This window comes from Hippoglossus stenolepis, chromosome 7 (genome assembly GCF_022539355.2).
Source record: "Hippoglossus stenolepis isolate QCI-W04-F060 chromosome 7, HSTE1.2, whole genome shotgun sequence".
Lineage (NCBI taxonomy): Eukaryota > Metazoa > Chordata > Actinopteri > Pleuronectiformes > Pleuronectidae > Hippoglossus > Hippoglossus stenolepis.
The window spans coordinates 18555339-18572252 of record NC_061489.1 but is presented as its reverse complement, the minus strand read 5'-3'; the positions used below and the strand labels follow the sequence as shown (position 1 = coordinate 18572252).

At 42.3% G+C, this 16914-nt stretch overlaps 2 protein-coding genes across 3 annotated transcripts; one reads left to right on the top strand and one right to left on the bottom strand.

Annotated features, from left to right (window-relative positions):
• Positions 1–715: 715 nt before the first annotated feature.
• On the top strand, positions 716–10692 carry LOC118112348 (transmembrane 9 superfamily member 2). Of its 2 annotated transcripts, XM_035161591.1 has the most exons (18): positions 716–1025; positions 1427–1494; positions 1604–1697; positions 2333–2460; positions 2618–2747; positions 3300–3427; positions 3580–3694; positions 3829–3908; positions 4001–4106; positions 4541–4591; positions 4968–5100; positions 5623–5742; positions 5848–5905; positions 6099–6258; positions 6377–6528; positions 6655–6766; positions 7394–7565; positions 9680–10692. In XM_035161591.1, the coding sequence occupies exons 1-18, from the start codon at positions 888–890 to the stop codon at positions 9745–9747; spliced, it is 2013 nt and encodes a 670-aa protein (XP_035017482.1). In that variant the 5' UTR covers positions 716–887; the 3' UTR covers positions 9748–10692. The 2 variants fall into 2 exon arrangements, with proteins under 2 accessions (XP_035017482.1, XP_035017483.1); XM_035161592.1 differs by lacking the exon at positions 4541–4591.
• Positions 10693–11471: 779 nt separating this feature from the next.
• Positions 11472–14969, bottom strand: gpr101 (G protein-coupled receptor 101). Its single transcript, XM_035161593.2, has one exon. The coding sequence runs from the start codon at positions 14304–14306 to the stop codon at positions 12957–12959; it is 1350 nt and encodes a 449-aa protein (XP_035017484.1). The 5' UTR covers positions 14307–14969; the 3' UTR covers positions 11472–12956.
• Between the last annotated feature and the right edge of the window lie 1945 nt (positions 14970–16914).

Below are 16914 nucleotides of genomic sequence, written 5' to 3'. Positions count from 1 at the left end.
GAATTATAATACAGTTCGCTTCCATCTATGAAGTTTGCAATAACAAAACGGTGACAAGTCTCTATTTAGGTGCAAAAAGTTGGTTTGTTTTCTGTTTCAAGCTCATGTTAACTGACTGTCTGGTTTGAATTTAATTCTGTTCAAGTCGTGATGTAATATGCATTGTATTGCAGACCTGTTAATGTGCCCATTCCAGTTTTTCTAGTTTGCCAAGCAGCCTTTGACAAAGATTTGCTCGTGTTGCATAAGGGTAGTTACATGCCTCTTTTATTGTTTTGCTTCCTCATATCTGTAATATTTCGTCCAACACCCACAGTAACTCACAAGCTTTTATTTTTACAGATTTGAATGCAGCGTAGATCGAGAGTAATTGTTCTTAATAGGAAAATAAAAAGTATTTTTCTGGTATTATTAATCAAACATCGATAAGCAAACGTCACTGTTACTTACACGACGTTAAATCCGTCACATGTGACATCCGATTTCTCAACTTTCAAAGTAAAGGTACTGCCAGTGCATGGTCGCACAGTTTGATGAGTTAATGATTAAGAATAGTGTTTATATCTATATTATGAACAAAATGTACAACAAACGAGTTTGTGCCTTCATAGCACCGGGTAGGCGTGTGAGGAATACAGAACACTAAAGTCATTATTTTAGTGCGCGCGTTTATTTTGAAGGGTGAGAGGTTTCAGTTCCGGTGCTGATGCCGTGGCCGGGTCGGAGGCGAACGTCATCAACGTTGTCAGGTCAGCGCAGCCTCTGCGTCCCGAGCACAAACAGCCTGTTAGCCCAGAAAAGCGAGCAGCAGCCCGCCGCCCCCGAGAAGAAGGAAGCCTCTCTGCTCCCACCACCGCAACCAGAGCGTCGAAGACCCGCCGGCAAACATGAAGAGGCGGATACACGGCGGTTTTGCGCTGGTTTATTTGCTGGTCTCCCATTTCTCTTCGTGCTCGGCGTTCTATCTTCCGGGTTTGGCCCCAGTGAGTTTCTGCGAAAAGGGCAACGGTGGCGAAGATTGCCAGGTAAGGTCCCTTCATAGATGCAATAATAGTCGTTATCTGACGTGGTGGAGGTTTTTTTTTTTTTAGTGCTAAGGGTTGATTGTGCGTCTTCGTATGGAATGCACTTCCTGGATCTTGCTAGCAAACCAGTGCTCCCCGTAGGCCCCGGCTATTACCGGGAACACTAGCATGAGTGTTCCCATGCATCGCAGCGTCGGTTAGGACTGTCTGTCATTGCTAAGGCAGTAAATGAGCTTTCTTGTGTGTGTGTGTGTGTGGGGGGTTCACCTTTCTAGTATTAACCTGTCACCACACTAGTGCAGATTTCAAACAGGGTTAGCTTTTAGCCTGTTAACTCGTAGCCCAGGGTTCATCCCACACAGCTGCTGAACGTGTGAGACAAACTCTTTGCTTCTTTGCAGACATTGATTCAGCTGTTCGTCAATCGCCTGGACTCAGTGGAGTCGGTCCTGCCTTATGAGTATGATGTGTAAGTAGTATCTGGATTCTATTGGTGTCATGGGCTGGTCACACGAACATATTTCCCATCTCGTTGTCATCTTCTCATTCTCTGCAACAATCTGTGAATTTACTTAAAGGTTCGACTTTTGCAAAGATGCCAAGGAAAAGAGGCCTTCGGAGAACCTTGGACAGGTGCTGTTTGGAGAACGAATCGAGTCTTCGCCCTACAAGGTGTGTTGCCACACAATCTAAGGGTCTGGTCAGAGCTGGTTTCAACATTTGCCCTGAGAGATCTGATCACAAGGCAACAGCCCTGCTGAACCATTTTTATTTATTTAAAAAATATAAGTAGAGGTGGGAATCGTTGGGTAACATGATACATTATGAGACACGATACATGGCCCACAGTAATACATCATACATCATGAGATCTGTCTAACTGAAGAAGAATCTCCCTAAAGTTGTCAAGTGCTGGATTTGTGGATTTATTCACTGCAGTTTGGTGTCGAGTTTGACACTGAAACTGTAAAGTAATAAGTGAAAAGCCGTATCTCAGAGCCTTCTCACTCTGTAACAAACACACTGTCAATATTCTAATGTGACATCATTCAAATGTGAAATGAACATGCAAATGTCCAGAAAGCGGAACAGTTCTGTAGCAGAACTTTTCAAAATCAATTTACAGAAATATAGAAAAATATACATTAACAATTAAAATCTTGATATTTGGCGCCAGCATATAGATCATCATATCTTCGGAGTCAGGACAACTATATATCAATATTTTGTCCCATCCCTAATCCCAAGCCTATTTTTTTTTATATGTTCTCTCTCGATGCAATAAGACTCTGATCTTCCTTTTACAGTTCAACTTCAATGAAGATGTTAAATGCAAGGCAGTGTGCACAAAGAAATACACCAAAGCCTCCCAGGAGGATGCAGCCAAACTGGAGTTTCTCAAGATGGGAATGCAGCTGAACTACCAACACCACTGGTTAGTAAATTATGCACAGCACTGTAGTACAATGATATTCTTGGGATTACAGCACTCATAGTATGGAAGTTTTGTCCGTGATATGGATGGCCGCAGTAAAGAAAAGCTGTCGGCAAACAAAAAGAGGCTTGCTGAGATTAACCAATTATTCCTTCAGGATCATCGACAACATGCCGGTGACTTGGTGCTATGATGTGGAAGACGGTCAGAAGTACTGCAACCCAGGTTTCCCCATTGGCTGCCTTGTTACGGAAGACGGCAAACCCAAAGATGCTTGTGTCATTAATGTGAGTCCTGATTTTGTCTTTTTGTCTTTGATTTTCGTGTTTGTGCTCCACTTTATATGTTAAGTTTTCCCTGTATTGGTCACTTGCATATGAAGTGGTACTCATTCTGATATACTGAGTTTCATGAGATCTTCATATTTGTCATGGGTGTCCAAGGATGATGGAGTAATTTCCCTTCTCTCTATCTAGTTTAAATAATCATACATATAATGTTGCCTATTTTTGTGAGTATTCATAGACAATGAAGGAGTCTTGTGTTAGTTTTTCTAGAACAAGAGTTGTCTTAAATTTACATTAAACGTCTCACCCAGTATTTTAACTTTTTGCAAAGTCATTCATTTGACTATAAATATGACATTATCAGTATTGATTGGATCAGGCCATGCATTTACACAGTAGCACAACTGACATAAGCAGTGTAAAGGTGAGGTTGGAAGTCTTTTTATAAAAATTGCTCTAATTGAACAATTTCAATACAGAAAAGAAACAACAACTCGCATATGTTTGTTTTACAAATCTTTCCCTGACAACCCCCAACCCTTTTGTTTTCAGTCTGATTTCCACAAGAAGAACACATTTTATGTCTTCAACCATGTGGACATAAAGATCATGTACCACAGTGGAAAAAACGAGGGATGGAGAGGCGCTCGGCTGGTCACTGCCACTCTGGAGCCAAAGAGGTAAATGTTGGTTGGCACTAGATACAATTGATTTGCTTTATGTCTAATCTTCCTCAACATGCAGCAGGTGAATGACAACCCACCATTTTAACGTAATACCAGCCTCATTAATAATGTGACCTGAACGATTGTGTGTGTTTTGTCTGCAACAGTATCAAACAAACAGATGAGGGAACCCCAAGCTGTGATGGAACCACCCCGATGGAGGTTCCTGTGGAGTTAACTGAGGATATCTCTGTAGTTTACACCTACTCTGTCACATTTGAGGTCAGCCTCTAAACCATATAATACTTTTATAATGAAACTAATTATATGTAACTAATACAAAACTATTTCTACCAAATAGAGAGAATGTGACAACAAATCAGTGCTTTTATCAATACATTTATTTCATTTAACAGAAAAACAATTTAATCAAGTGGGCTTCACGGTGGGACTACATCCTGGTCTCCATGCCTCATACCAACATCCAGTGGTTTAGGTATGATGACTTTTTTCACACAGTAACACCAGAGAAACCCTCTTGTCAGCTGATGTTATGATACTATGATATGTCCTGTGTGTCTTCTCCAGCATCATGAATTCCCTCGTCATTGTCCTCTTCCTGTCCGGCATGGTGGCCATGATCATGCTGAGAACCCTGCACAAGGACATTGCCAGATACAACCAGGTGGACCAGGTAAAGGTCTCTCTCAGTTGGAGCTGATCTGGATGTGTAGATGAAGTATTAACAGACAAGTGTAGACTACTTGAAGATTCATTTGTTTGGCAAGAAACCAAAACGGATTGTAGGACACCATTTTGTCACCATGCAAATAAGTTGGTCTAAAGATTTTGTCATTATAAACCCGGAAGTCCTAAACAAACAACTCTACTGGTACTTTGAATTGTAGCCCTGCTTGTAACCTTTTTGTCCCACTGTGGGAAATTAATTTTAATATATTTTAGATAAAACTCTCACATTTTAAGTGCTTAGTTTTTTTGACATGGCAGTAACTCAGTGTTTACTGGTCATTGCTATCAGAGTTAAATGGCTATTGGTTAACTTCTGCAGTATTTAATACCACCTCGCGCACACACCTAGAATTGTATATATTTTGTCACATTTCACAGGCAGACTTGATAAAGCTTCCAACGACCAAGGAAAAAAACCCTCTACCCTATGTAAGCTTATGGAAAAACAACAAAACTCTTTTTTTTGTGTTTACGGAATCGGGTGTTTGGGTGTGTGATTGCAGTAAATCGGCACATTAAAACAAAATTCAAAATGTGGTGTGGAAACACGAAAGTTTGATGAAAAAAAGGTCTGATACTCAAGAGACGAGAACGAGGAGTTTTCACACCAGATTTTCCAGCTTTTGGTGAACTTTTCTCAGTCTTCACCTCGTTTTACTTTGCTCACAGGTGTAAGCTTGTGAGATAGTATTCACAGCTTGGTGGTTGGTTAACCTTTTACTTTTATCATTTGCAAGCGTAAAGTATTTAGCCCTTTGACCTTGATTGTGACTGTGCCTCTCTGGCTGACTGGCTCCCTTCTCAGGAGGATGCACAGGAGGAGTCTGGGTGGAAGCAGGTGCACGGGGATGTGTTCCGTCCCCCCAGGAAAGGCATGTTGCTGTCTGTGTTCCTTGGGCAGGGCACCCAGATCTTCATCATGACCTTCATCACACTCTGTAAGTTCTGTTTTACAGTCGCTATTATGAACTGCTGTAATTAGTTTCACCACATAAACTATATAATGGGCAGAGCAGCAAACAATATACAGCAGTTCGGAAGTTGTCGCGGTCAATACACTAAGAGGCTGCTGAGCTATCCTTAACCAAAAATACAGATTTTTAAATGTATGTATGTCAGTGTGTTGTGTATATTGAGTATATACACACAATTCCTATGGAAACATAATTAATATTGACTTATCAAACGAACAAGATTATGCAAATTAATGCTCAGCTAAGCTAAGCTAGTAAAGTGTAACTTTGCCATCATTGCTACAGAGGCAGTATTATATTACAAGTAAAAATATTTCCCACCTCTGAATGTGGTTGAGAGTCCATCTTTGTGTTCCTTTTTAAAAATATATTGACGTACATTATCAACCATGTAAAGGTATTTAAAGGACTTGAAAAGGTATTTACTTTTTTCCGGGTCAGCTTAATGTTTGTAAAGTAGAACTGTCACTTGTTTGTCCACTTTAGTCCTGGCCTGTCTGGGTTTCCTGTCACCAGCCAACAGAGGGGCTCTCATGACGTGCTCTGTTGTCCTCTGGGTTCTGCTGGGAACCCCTGCCGGCTATGTGTCTGCGCGCCTTTACAAAAGTAAGAATCCAGCGAAACCAGTTACAGATTCGTTAGTTTCAGTCTTATCAGGTAACACAGACAATGTCTTATCATGACGCTCACATCCATCTGTTTTATTCTCAGCTTTTGGAGGTGAAAAGTGGAAGACAAACGTCTTGCTGACAGCACTCTTGTGCCCAGGGTATGCTCACTTGCTTCCTTTGCTCAGCTTTTGTTCTTTTGTCCCATGTTTTCCGCATCATTTCTGTCCTCGAGTGCTGGAATGAGACACACTGCACTACATAAGCCCTCTCATGCCTTGGACTCTGCAAATATCCCTCTCGCATGTATTAACTTTCTTTTTGTCATTGTCCTTTCGTCCTCTCTCCTGCTAGTATTGTGTTTGCAGACTTCTTCCTGATGAACCTGATCCTTTGGGTGGAGGGTTCCTCAGCAGCAATCCCCTTTGGCACTCTGGTGGCTATTTTGGCCCTGTGGTTTGGAATCTCTGTGCCCCTCACCTTTGTTGGTGCCTACTTTGGATTCAAGAAATCTGTGAGTTTGGCCTCCTGGTTTATTAATCTGTCCTGCTTGGACTGACTGTTTGAAACGATGAAACGTGTACACATGCTTGAATCATAATTATTCAATCTCTCTTTTCGCACCTGTGCAGGCAATTGAGCAACCAGTGCGAACAAACCAGATTCCCCGTCAAATTCCTGAGCAGTCTTTCTTTACCAAACCCATTCCTGGTATAGTAATGGGCGGGATCCTGCCCTTTGGCTGCATCTTCATCCAGCTCTTCTTTATCCTCAACAGCATTTGGTAAGAAGACAGGAATCCTGTTTTTCAGGATTGTCAGGAATTCTTGTGTTGAATGACATGTAACAGCATGTCTTCTGCCCCTTTGTGTTGCCATCTAGTGGCTTAAAGTGGTTGTTTGTGTTTTAGGTCTCATCAGATGTACTACATGTTTGGGTTCCTGTTCCTGGTTTTCATTATTCTGCTCATCACCTGCTCCGAGGCCACAATTCTTCTCTGCTACTTCCATCTATGTGCAGAGGTACGTAAATATACAGAGAATGTTGTTTTCTTTATCAAACATTTTTAGAAAATGGAATTATATTAATCTGATCTATTAACTCATTGTTACAATTCTAGTGAAACAGATGTCAGAGCACCATTTGTTTCAGTATATTTAGCTGGTTGCAGTAAAAGATGAAGCTATGGGGCTACAGCCGTAGTGCTGAACGTGCTTTACGCCCCCACACAAGACTTAACAGTAGCTCACAGCTTAACAGGGAGAGTCGTGACAAAAACATGCCTTTTGTTGCTGAGGACTTCTCGCCACCGCCTAAGCCTGAGTATTTAACTGAAGACGACGACCATGATCAAATCCTTTTGATTTGGAGTGAGGCCATATATTTTTTTAGCCTAGATCTGAAGCCTGCAGTGCATTTTCTCAAGACTCAAAATTAGTAACAGCCCCTGAGTGCAGGATGAGTCATCAAACATTTTACAGGGAGAAAATACAGGGATTTAAAATACTATGATGTTGGTTCTTTGTTCATGTTTCTCCTGTTATTTGCAAAATATATGTCTGTTTACACAGGGACACAGTATTGAAACTGAAAACTCATCTGGTCCAGATTTAAATCCTAACATGTCATATTTTGTCATGTGTTTCCAGGACTACCACTGGTGGTGGCGCTCCTTCCTGACCAGTGGCTTCACAGCAGTCTATCTGTTCATCTACGCTGTGCATTACTTCTTCTCAAAGCTACAAATCGTAGGGGCGGCCAGCACCTTCCTTTACTTTGGATACACTATGATTATGGTCCTCATCTTCTTCCTCTTCACAGGTGAGGCCTTGGGTTCAGTGACTTGTCAGCTCTGCTTGTGTTGACACAATGCAATGATACCTGGATATCATGTTGTGATCTGTTGCTTTTACTCGTGAGCTCAGTTTTATATAAAAATGACAAATAACCATCCGCATACACTATATCCCTTAGTTGAAAAATGTATTTAATTTTAGTGTTATTTTCTCTGACCTGTGAAGAAGCTCTGTGTCGTACTGCATAGACATTTTCTCACATGAACGCCAGAGAATGTTCGGAGATTGCGTCCGGACATTTAGCAGAGTTTGCCTTTTTAAATATGGAAAACGCAGCAGGAAGATTGTTGGGATATGACACGTTCACAACAGTAGCCAAAATATCCATAACGGTGAGGTGAGACACCTTGGCAAACCATGCAGGAGGCAGGACATGGTGTACACATTCACACTGAGTCTCTTGCTGTCCCTGCAATTTGTATTAGATTTGAGGCATCGGCCCTTATTGCCATACGAATCTTTGTCATCTTCTTATACGTGTATGGCACCTTTTTGTTCAACCCAAGACATTAGTATTCTTCCAGTTTCGAGTCTGTTGTGTGTTTAAAAACCTTATTGACATGCTCACTGGATCGTGAATTTGGACATGTTACTAGGGGGCTGGCAGGAAAAGTTCCAGAAAATGTTCTGAGAAACAGAATTTTACGTTCTCCCATTCAGCAGCTCTAGAATATTTTTGAAAATTATCCAGACTTCAGTGCATGTCTGAACGCAGCACATGTCAGAGGTGGACAGGTGTGTGTAGTTTATATTGTTAGCTGTGTTTGTAGAGTGCACCTAATGTACACTATGGAGATTCAGGATCTCCACCCTGTTCCTGTGAGACAAATGAGCAGGAAGAATTCCACACTATTTGCAACATTTGTTTGCTTGTCATTTAGACAAATAGAAGCCTTTGCCTTCTCATTTCTATACTGGCAGCATAAAAGCCCCGTGTCAGATGAAGCCAAGAGCATTTAATTGCAAAGGTCCCATTTGAACTCTCATTCTTAAGTCCTTTTGTAGTTGAATGAAAATCAATGGGACTTTAGGAAATGAGACTAGAATGATAAAAGTCCCTGATGGTCAGATCTAGTTTTTTGCAGACTTATTTGGGTCAATTCTTCTGTCGACTGCTGTTTGACAAGCCAGAGCCTGGTTCTGCGGGGGGGGTTTTCTGAACATCAAACGATACAGACACCACAATCACTTGTTGCCATGGATAATAATAAGCCTATAAACACTCAGGATTCCTGATCATCGCTCTTTAGACACATTTTCTCTGCTTGCACCTAAAATCAAGCTAAGTGACTAAGCTTGTGCAGATCTATGTTCCACATGCATTATTATCACGGAGCTACGATGAGCAGAACGTTGTTACCGTGCTCGTCTCCATGTTAAAAGATCCCGAGATTGACGCATGTTGACATGGTAACGGCACTCTCTGGTCCGACCCCGTCCGACTCTCATGCACTCCCACTCAGACGAGATGAGGGATGTGTGGAAAGAGGATAATATACAGGACTAGATAACTGGCAAACACACGCCTGGTCTTTATGTCACCCAGAAATATAAGGCTCACCATGATGTCAGACGACGACATACTTTATGGTGTTATACCGTCATTAGGCCAGATAACAGTTAGCCCGTAGTCCCCACGTGTCGCTGCTACAAAGTTTGACACTATCTTAAGTCAGAGCTGTAAGTAGCAAGGGAACGAGATGTCAAAAGATTATCACCAAGAAGTAATCCAAGGATTCAAGGAAAAGACTATCACTTCCCATCCTTGCTTCCAGTTTTGATCTAAATAATCCTCCCTCACTTCCCATTTTAAGTTATTTTTAAATTTTTTTTATTAAGTTTGTTTCTTATACCTCATTCCAACTTTAATCACAACTTCATTCGGATTGGGCTGCGTGGCCCCTATCAAGCAGTCAGATTGGACTTTAATACCCAGATGAATTGATCCAGGATTTTGACCAATCTGGCTTCTCAACGTTGGTGGAGCTCAGGGCTCAGATTTTTGTGCTTTTTGTTATTTTTATATTTTGTAATCACATTTATCAGATCATTCCTGTAACCTCTCTCCTTTCTTCTCAGGTACAATTGGCTTCTTTGCCTGCTTCTGGTTTGTAAATAAGATCTACAGTGTGGTCAAGGTGGACTAGAGGACTGAGGGAAAGACTGACTCCTTGCTGTCGCAGCACTCGCCTCCTCGGTGCTGCCTGTGTGATAAAGAGGTCTCAATGGACCTGAATGAAACCATCACTTATAATAGAGAGACCTGAAGAGCAGAGCCCGTCCTCTTTTGTGCTTTAAACCTACATTGCTATTCTTTTCTTTCTTTTTTTTAAAGTATATATGTAATTTTGTCTTCACTGTTGACCAGTAATATTTTGAGTGGCGCCTTGAAAATCAGTGTGGGTTCCAATGATCTCGTTTCTCATAGTGAGCAGTTTGTTTTGGTGGGTTTAACAAGAGAAGATGAAATGTTCACCCTGTATTTTTTCTTTTTTCTTTTTTTTATTATGTTGTGTCTAAATGTCTAAACCTTTTTTTCATTCATTACTTATATTGTAAAAATGAAAAAAACTGTGTACATATACTGTACAGAGCGAGTGTGTGAAAAGATGCTACTTAAAGATTGTCACCATTAAGGAACTTTAATTTCTTGTTTCAGGTAAAGGGTGGGCTTTAAATCCTTAAACTATCAGCTTGTATTGTAGTTAAGAAATCATATAAAATACTGACATTGCTACGACACATGTCTAGTCTCTTGTATTTGATGGCTATACTCAAGTTTGCATAGTAGCAAAGGTCACACACGTCTAAGAAGCACACGTGTATCATTGAAGAATATGCTGCAGTTACAGTATGTTGCACATTAAGAATCTCAGGAGAAATTCTTAATGTGCAGTGAAATCCTCATGCAGTGAAATCCTCATGCAGTCCGTTAATTTACTGATTCAGTACAGATGCACCCTTTTAGATATTAATAAGCAGTTTGCTGAACTGTAACTATACGTAAAACTCTGCTGCTTTTTTGCTTTGAGCAGTGTGGAGTCATCACCCAAGGTGGTAACATTTTTACAAATAAATGCAGTTAATTCAAAGTGAAGGCCATGTTCTTTTTTGAGCCACTAGTTACATATATGATCATTTTATACACTCTTAACCACTTCCCTTACTCTATATTTATGAGGTAATAGGATATGTTACCCCTAGTGACCTAAAGACGAGTAGCTTTGAAGCTTCATATTTCCATTTAAATGTTCATGAAGTAGTTATGTTTTTATTGTGCTGACTTTTAAAACCGATGAACTTCATCGCAAATCTAATTGTTTTTTATAGCCTAAATTCACATGTCACAATTTGCCTCATAGGGTTTTTTAACAAGGCTCCTCTGCCCTTTAAACTCAACCAGAGCGAGGAAAAACGACCAAACACCTTTAAACTGGGAAGAAAAACGCCGTAAGCGAGCTGCAAGTGAGGGACCCCTCCCTCTGGACAGACAGATGTGCAATAGATGTTGCATGTAACAGAGCAACAAAATAACAATATAGACAACACTGATGAAAATAAAGTTTAGTACAAATACACAACGTATACAAACGCATAGTGCCCTTTGTGGCGAGCATTTTAAAAGTGCAGCGCATGTCATTGTCACTTTATTTGATGTAGATGCATTTTTCTAGTCTCACTTTGATTTAGAGAATTTCTCTGAAGTCTTGAGTTTTTACAGAATGATGCTTTGCCTGGTGACTCGAGCAGACCTCACTCCACAGATCCTGCTGATAGTTTAAGTCAGGCTTTTGTCTGTGGGGACAACCCCTCACATGCACACCTAGGACCACTTGGTATATTGAGTTGAATACAACACTTAGACACATAATACATATAATTCACTTTTATTAAACAACAGACAACTTGTGATCTTGATCGATGAAACCAGAAATAATGCAAAGACACGATAGAAATCACAAAAATATGTCGTTTTAAAGCACTTTAAAAACATCACTACTCTCTTTATTTGATGATAAACTGTTTCACACACTGTAGTGTAACTCTTTGTCTCGCACAGAGAAACGTGTCAGACCTACTGTACAAGCTTGATTGTCAGCTATAATACTGTTGAATGACTCCAGGCTCAAATCTATGGCCGTCCAGTCAAACACGATATATCAATCATGATCATAATAATAAAACATTCATTTAAAAGTTATAAAAACTTGACCACAGAACCGGACACGCTTTTCAAATAATGCACATAATGTGGTCATGCAACTGTGAAATCCTTTGGCGACACATCATCTACAATCAGCTCAGTGATTCGCTCTTTCTATGAGATGAGTCATGGCAGGTATTCATCCTCTCTGGCTGTGAGAGGGCAGGTTCTATCAGGAGGGATCTTTACAAATATACATGTGTTCAGAGGAACATAAGAAAACTCTTATATATACGCCACTGGTTTATATATATATATATACAATGCGGCCTACGTTAAATAACTGGTCCACTGAGTCCACTGGAGTCTATACCCTGTTCTCTATGCACTGCACTGATTCAACAATAACACTGTACTTCCTCAAAGAAAGGCCGACATCACAAAGGCAGAAAATTCCGGACCAATATTAAAAATTCCCACCTCATTTGAACTAGAATTAAAGGAAACACAGAGGTTAAGTCAAACTGGTTTGTTTGTCCATCCCATCAAGGAAAGTAATCCACCAACCCTTGTGTGTTTGAACAGGCACAATGCATCACTGATCTACTCATTTCCTCAAAAGGCGCTTTGAGACTAAGAAGAGTTACAGACACAAGGACGTAAACACACACATGTTCCACTTGCTCAAGAACAGAGAAGGGCACGATGAAGTTTCTCCAAAAACAGATCCTGAGTTCATTAGTGGCAGGCGACGCTCGCTCGCCCAAACACAAGGTACACAGTACGTCCTCTTACTCCGAATACACAACACGCACACAAAAGGTTTAAAGGAGACCGAGTAGCTGCGTAGATACTGCAGATCAATACGTTATCAGTGACGTCTATTAACCCTAATCAAAGCAAAGTGATCAGATCACACAGCACTTTAATCCAATGTAATATTTTTTCTATATCACAGCAGGTCAAAAACCCTAGTGGTATTAATTAGTGACTTGTAGGTTAAAGACTTTAAAATACAAATTAAATGTTGTTTCTGGTTTTACTGTATAGCTGTTGTATAATAACTGCACACATTTAAACTAATGAGACAAAACATAAAACGTGTTTCTGAACATTTGAAAAAACATTGTCAAGTTGTTGTTCCTAATGCCAGTAACTTCTTAATGAATAACCCTGTTGTATGAGGACATTGCTCCAAATTCTCAAGGCCGTTCATGTGCTTTGTTTGCTGTGGACCGTGAGCTCCCTCTCTGAGCTGATGCTGGTGGAAGCCGTGTCTTTGCGGCTGTCCCTCGACTTCCTCTCAAAAGTGGGGGTGGAGGAGGTTGTGCATTCTTCCCAAGTCCGCAGAGGGAGGACTCGAGCGGCCAGGCTGGGCAGGTGAGGGTGGGCGCCCGAGCGTCCCTCTGTGGTGGTGAAGCAGCTCTCCACAGCCGAGCTCTGGCTGGGACGGCCCTGCTTGCAGAACGGTCCGCAGAGCAGGGCCAGGAATTCCTTCCTCACACTGCGGTGCATGTAACCGTAAATGTAAGGGTGCAGGCAGCACTGTAAGAAAAAGAGCACGAGCGCGACAGAGGACAGCCAGGGTGGTACAGGCGCTCTGGTGCTCATAGATATTGTATTCAGTATGCTGTAAGGCCCCATGCTGAGGATGTATGAGGCCATAATCACAAACACTACCCGAGCGGCCTTGCAGTGGTAGTGGAAGCGTCTGTGCCTGACCCGAACAGGGCATCCTCTGGCTGAGTAGGGGCCTTCAGGTGAACTTGCCGGCTGGGCTTGGGGCTGCCGCTGTGGACTGCCGGGGCCCTGGATGTCCTGCGGCGCTGGCTGGGTGTAGGATTGCTTTTGTATGGGGTGCACGAGAGCGTTCTGCCTCCGAGCTGCCCTGAACACCATCCAGTAACATCCCAGCATGATGAGCACGGGCAGCCAGAAAGAAAAGGTGGACACCACGGCAGAGTAGGTCAGGCTGGAGGACCACACCACCGAGCACATGTTGTGGTGTCGGTCAAAGTCAATGGCCCCCCAGCCGTACAGAGGCGGAGTGCTCTGCAGGAAGCTGAGCACCCAGGTGCAGATGATCAGGTTGGTGCCCAGGTGAGGGGTCATGCGGGTGGGGTAGGACAGAGGGTGGATGATGGCCAGGTAGCGATCCACAGAGACCACTATGATGGTGTTGACCCCGGCGAATGCGAAAAGGTGCATGAGCACCACCAGGGCCTGGCACAGTCGCACATCCAGGGGCCACACACCCGGCACGGTGGCCGCCATGGCGAAGGGCATGACCAATATAGTCTGGAGCAGGTCGGCCAACAGGAGGTTGAGGACGAAGCGGTTGGCCACGTGAAGGAGCTGAGGCTTCCTCTGGAACACCAGCAGGACCACCACGTTCCCGAACAAGGACACACACACAATGAATGATATGAGCACCATCTTCACCACGCAGCCGGCCGTGGTGGACCACACCGGGTACTGGGCGGAATCAGGGGCGACAGCAGGCTCCCAGGGAACGTCGGTGATATTTGTGCCCATACTTGCAGCAGTGCCAGGGAGTGACATCCAGCAGCTTCAGGTTAGTCCCATCGTGATGGAGCAGAAGAGCAGCTCAGGTTGTGTTTGCACTAACACTGCTCCTCTCACATCGGCTGCATCTCACCTGACATGGCACAGGCGTCCATAACGTGTGGAAACGGTGCAGCAGACTCGTCCAGGAGTCGCCTGTAATGCTGGAGACGATCAATGCTGCTCATCGCGATGTATCCCGAGCAGGCCTTTGTCCCTGATGCAGCCCACATCTGCCGGAGGAAACCTGGAAGGTGGAGGCAGCCGATCAGCACCGAGCTCGGGATGTCCAGACAGATGCAGATTTCTAATCCGAGCAGGATGCGTGTGAAACGGTGATCACTGGTGATGTGATCATTTTCCTCCACCTCATCCTCGGAGCTTTTTTTTTTTTTCTTCACGGCTCAGCTAACACGTAGCCTCCGCTGCGCGTCTTCACCCAGCGGGGGTCTCTCATCCAGACGAGCGCATCCTTCCTCCCTCCGCTGCTCTTTCCCCCGGATTTTCCCGGCAGATCAGACGTTTATTATTTCATCAGCTTTCATTCCTTCTTAGGCTCCTTGCGGCTCCTGTCTCCGAGCTGTCAGCGGGGAAATAAGACCAAGGACACCTGCACCGACGTCTCCTGTCTCCCCCTCCACCTCCTGCTTCACCAGCCCCTCTCCTGCTTTGTTGTGAACGTGCGTCTCACGAACCCACTCACACTTGGAACCGAATGTACAAAACACTATCCACGTATTACATTGGGTCAATTTGACCATTTTCTTTAGTGGAAATTTAAAAGCATTTACTCCTCAATTGGATTCTTTCATTTATTTTATTTATTTATTTTTTGTACCCCCCTCCCCATAATAAATAGCCTGATTTCCATTTAGCCCAATAGGATCTTGGTTAAGGTCACAGGTCTCCTTGATAAGTGATTCAATCAGTCATCTTCACATAATGGAGTGGCCAGAGCTTAATAAGAATCAGAAATCAACCTCATCGTCTCAAGCACAAGGTTTCGATTCATAGTGTTTTATTATTTCAGTTGCTTGAGCCTTTCCTATACCCAACCCAAAGGGTTTGAACAGTAACATGCTCTAAATTCAAGGATTGCGTGTTTCAATTGTCATTTTACTTCATCTGTTAACAAGCCTCCCAGGACTCAAATGAGACTGTTTCTTTCTTCAAATAACAAATTACAGTATTTAGATTGTGTCACAGCACAACAACAGCTGCATTGTGTCCTTAACAACATTATTGAAGCTGTGAAAAAACACCATATTGTGCGGCCCCTTATGCAGATTTATCTTAAGTATTTCATTAGTGCATCAAGTCCATTAAATGGTTTAATGACTTCCTCTCAGGTAGAACTCAGGAGAGACCGTCATCTCCAGCAGTCTCCAAGTCAAGTCCCCCTAGCATTAGCATAGGTGCACCACAAGGATCCATTCTTGGTCCTCTTTTATTTACCATATACAAAAAAATTATATCATCTCTCACCCAAAATGGTGACATAGGCTAAAATAACTTTTGTACCTCATTGGCTCTTCTCCGAATCTGGCCAAATCTACAGTCTGCCTTTGATACATTTCAGATCTCTACATCAAATAGAAACTTGTTTTTAATTCTGATCAAACTGGACGTAGGCTATTGGTCATTTTGGAGTATCCAGCCTACTGCACCCTTCCAAACCTCTTCATGGTTATGAAACTGAATAAATCGGACTATGGCTGGATGCTAATGTTAATTCTAAGATCCATGTAGAACAAGCAACCTGAAGTTTAAAATAAAATTTTTGAATTTTAGAAATCGTATTTCTCTTTTGCTTGTTGAAAGACTTTTCATAATCATCAGTTTTATCCGCCCTTGATCAAAGGGATGTTTTACTTTGAGTTTGCATTGGGCAAGTAAGTTTCTTTGCTTTATCCAAGATATTAACTTTATCTTTCACATACCTACTTTTACAAATGACAAAAGCTGTAAATATTCTATTATTACAACTTCTGTATTCTTCATTATTCAATGAAGCTGATGCTGAAAACACAGCCAGAATAGATAAACAGAAACCCATTGTGCTTCTGGTGGTTCAGGATAGCTGTTGTTTTTTTTAATCAAACCCTAAATGTAACCATGGAGTTGAATTATCTCCTATATGAGTGTTTGTATAAATTATATGTTTATATAGGCCACCATTTTAAATCCAGGAAACACAAAAGTGTTCTTCAACATTTCAGAGAAAAGACTTCATTAATGCACAGAAAACAAAAGCAGCACTGCATTGCACAATCCAATTAGTGTGTATAGCTTACATGGCCCACTCATCAACACTCGTAATTAGCCATTTTATTTCAAGCCCTTGCTCGATCCCAGCTATCAAAAAGCCCTTTGATGTGACTCACCAGCACTGTGTTTTTTAGATTTAGATTGCAAATGAAATGCTGGTGACCGCACAGGGGGCGGGGAGACGTCCCCCCTGTTCTTATGTTGAATGGACTGTGATTCAAAGGAGGGCCTGCCGCCTCATGGGATCATTATCATCAGACTGCTAATGCAGTATGAGAGTTCAATATGGCCTCAGGTGTCCAGCTCTCCATCTGGAGCTCTGTCATTCAGCTTGTCC

Bases quoted from the DNA above. Each gene is read 5' to 3' on its own strand.
- LOC118112348 (XM_035161591.1), top strand. From the start codon at position 888: ATGAAGAGGCGGATACACGGCGGTTTTGCGCTGGTTTATTTGCTGGTC. The intron at 2,461-2,617 runs GTTAGTAAATTA...TTATTCCTTCAG, and splicing joins CTGAACTACCAACACCACTG to GATCATCGACAACATGCCGG. The intron at 2,748-3,299 runs GTGAGTCCTGAT...TTTTGTTTTCAG, and splicing joins AAGATGCTTGTGTCATTAAT to TCTGATTTCCACAAGAAGAA.
- gpr101 (XM_035161593.2), bottom strand. From the start codon at position 14,306: ATGTCACTCCCTGGCACTGCTGCAAGTATGGGCACAAATATCACCGAC.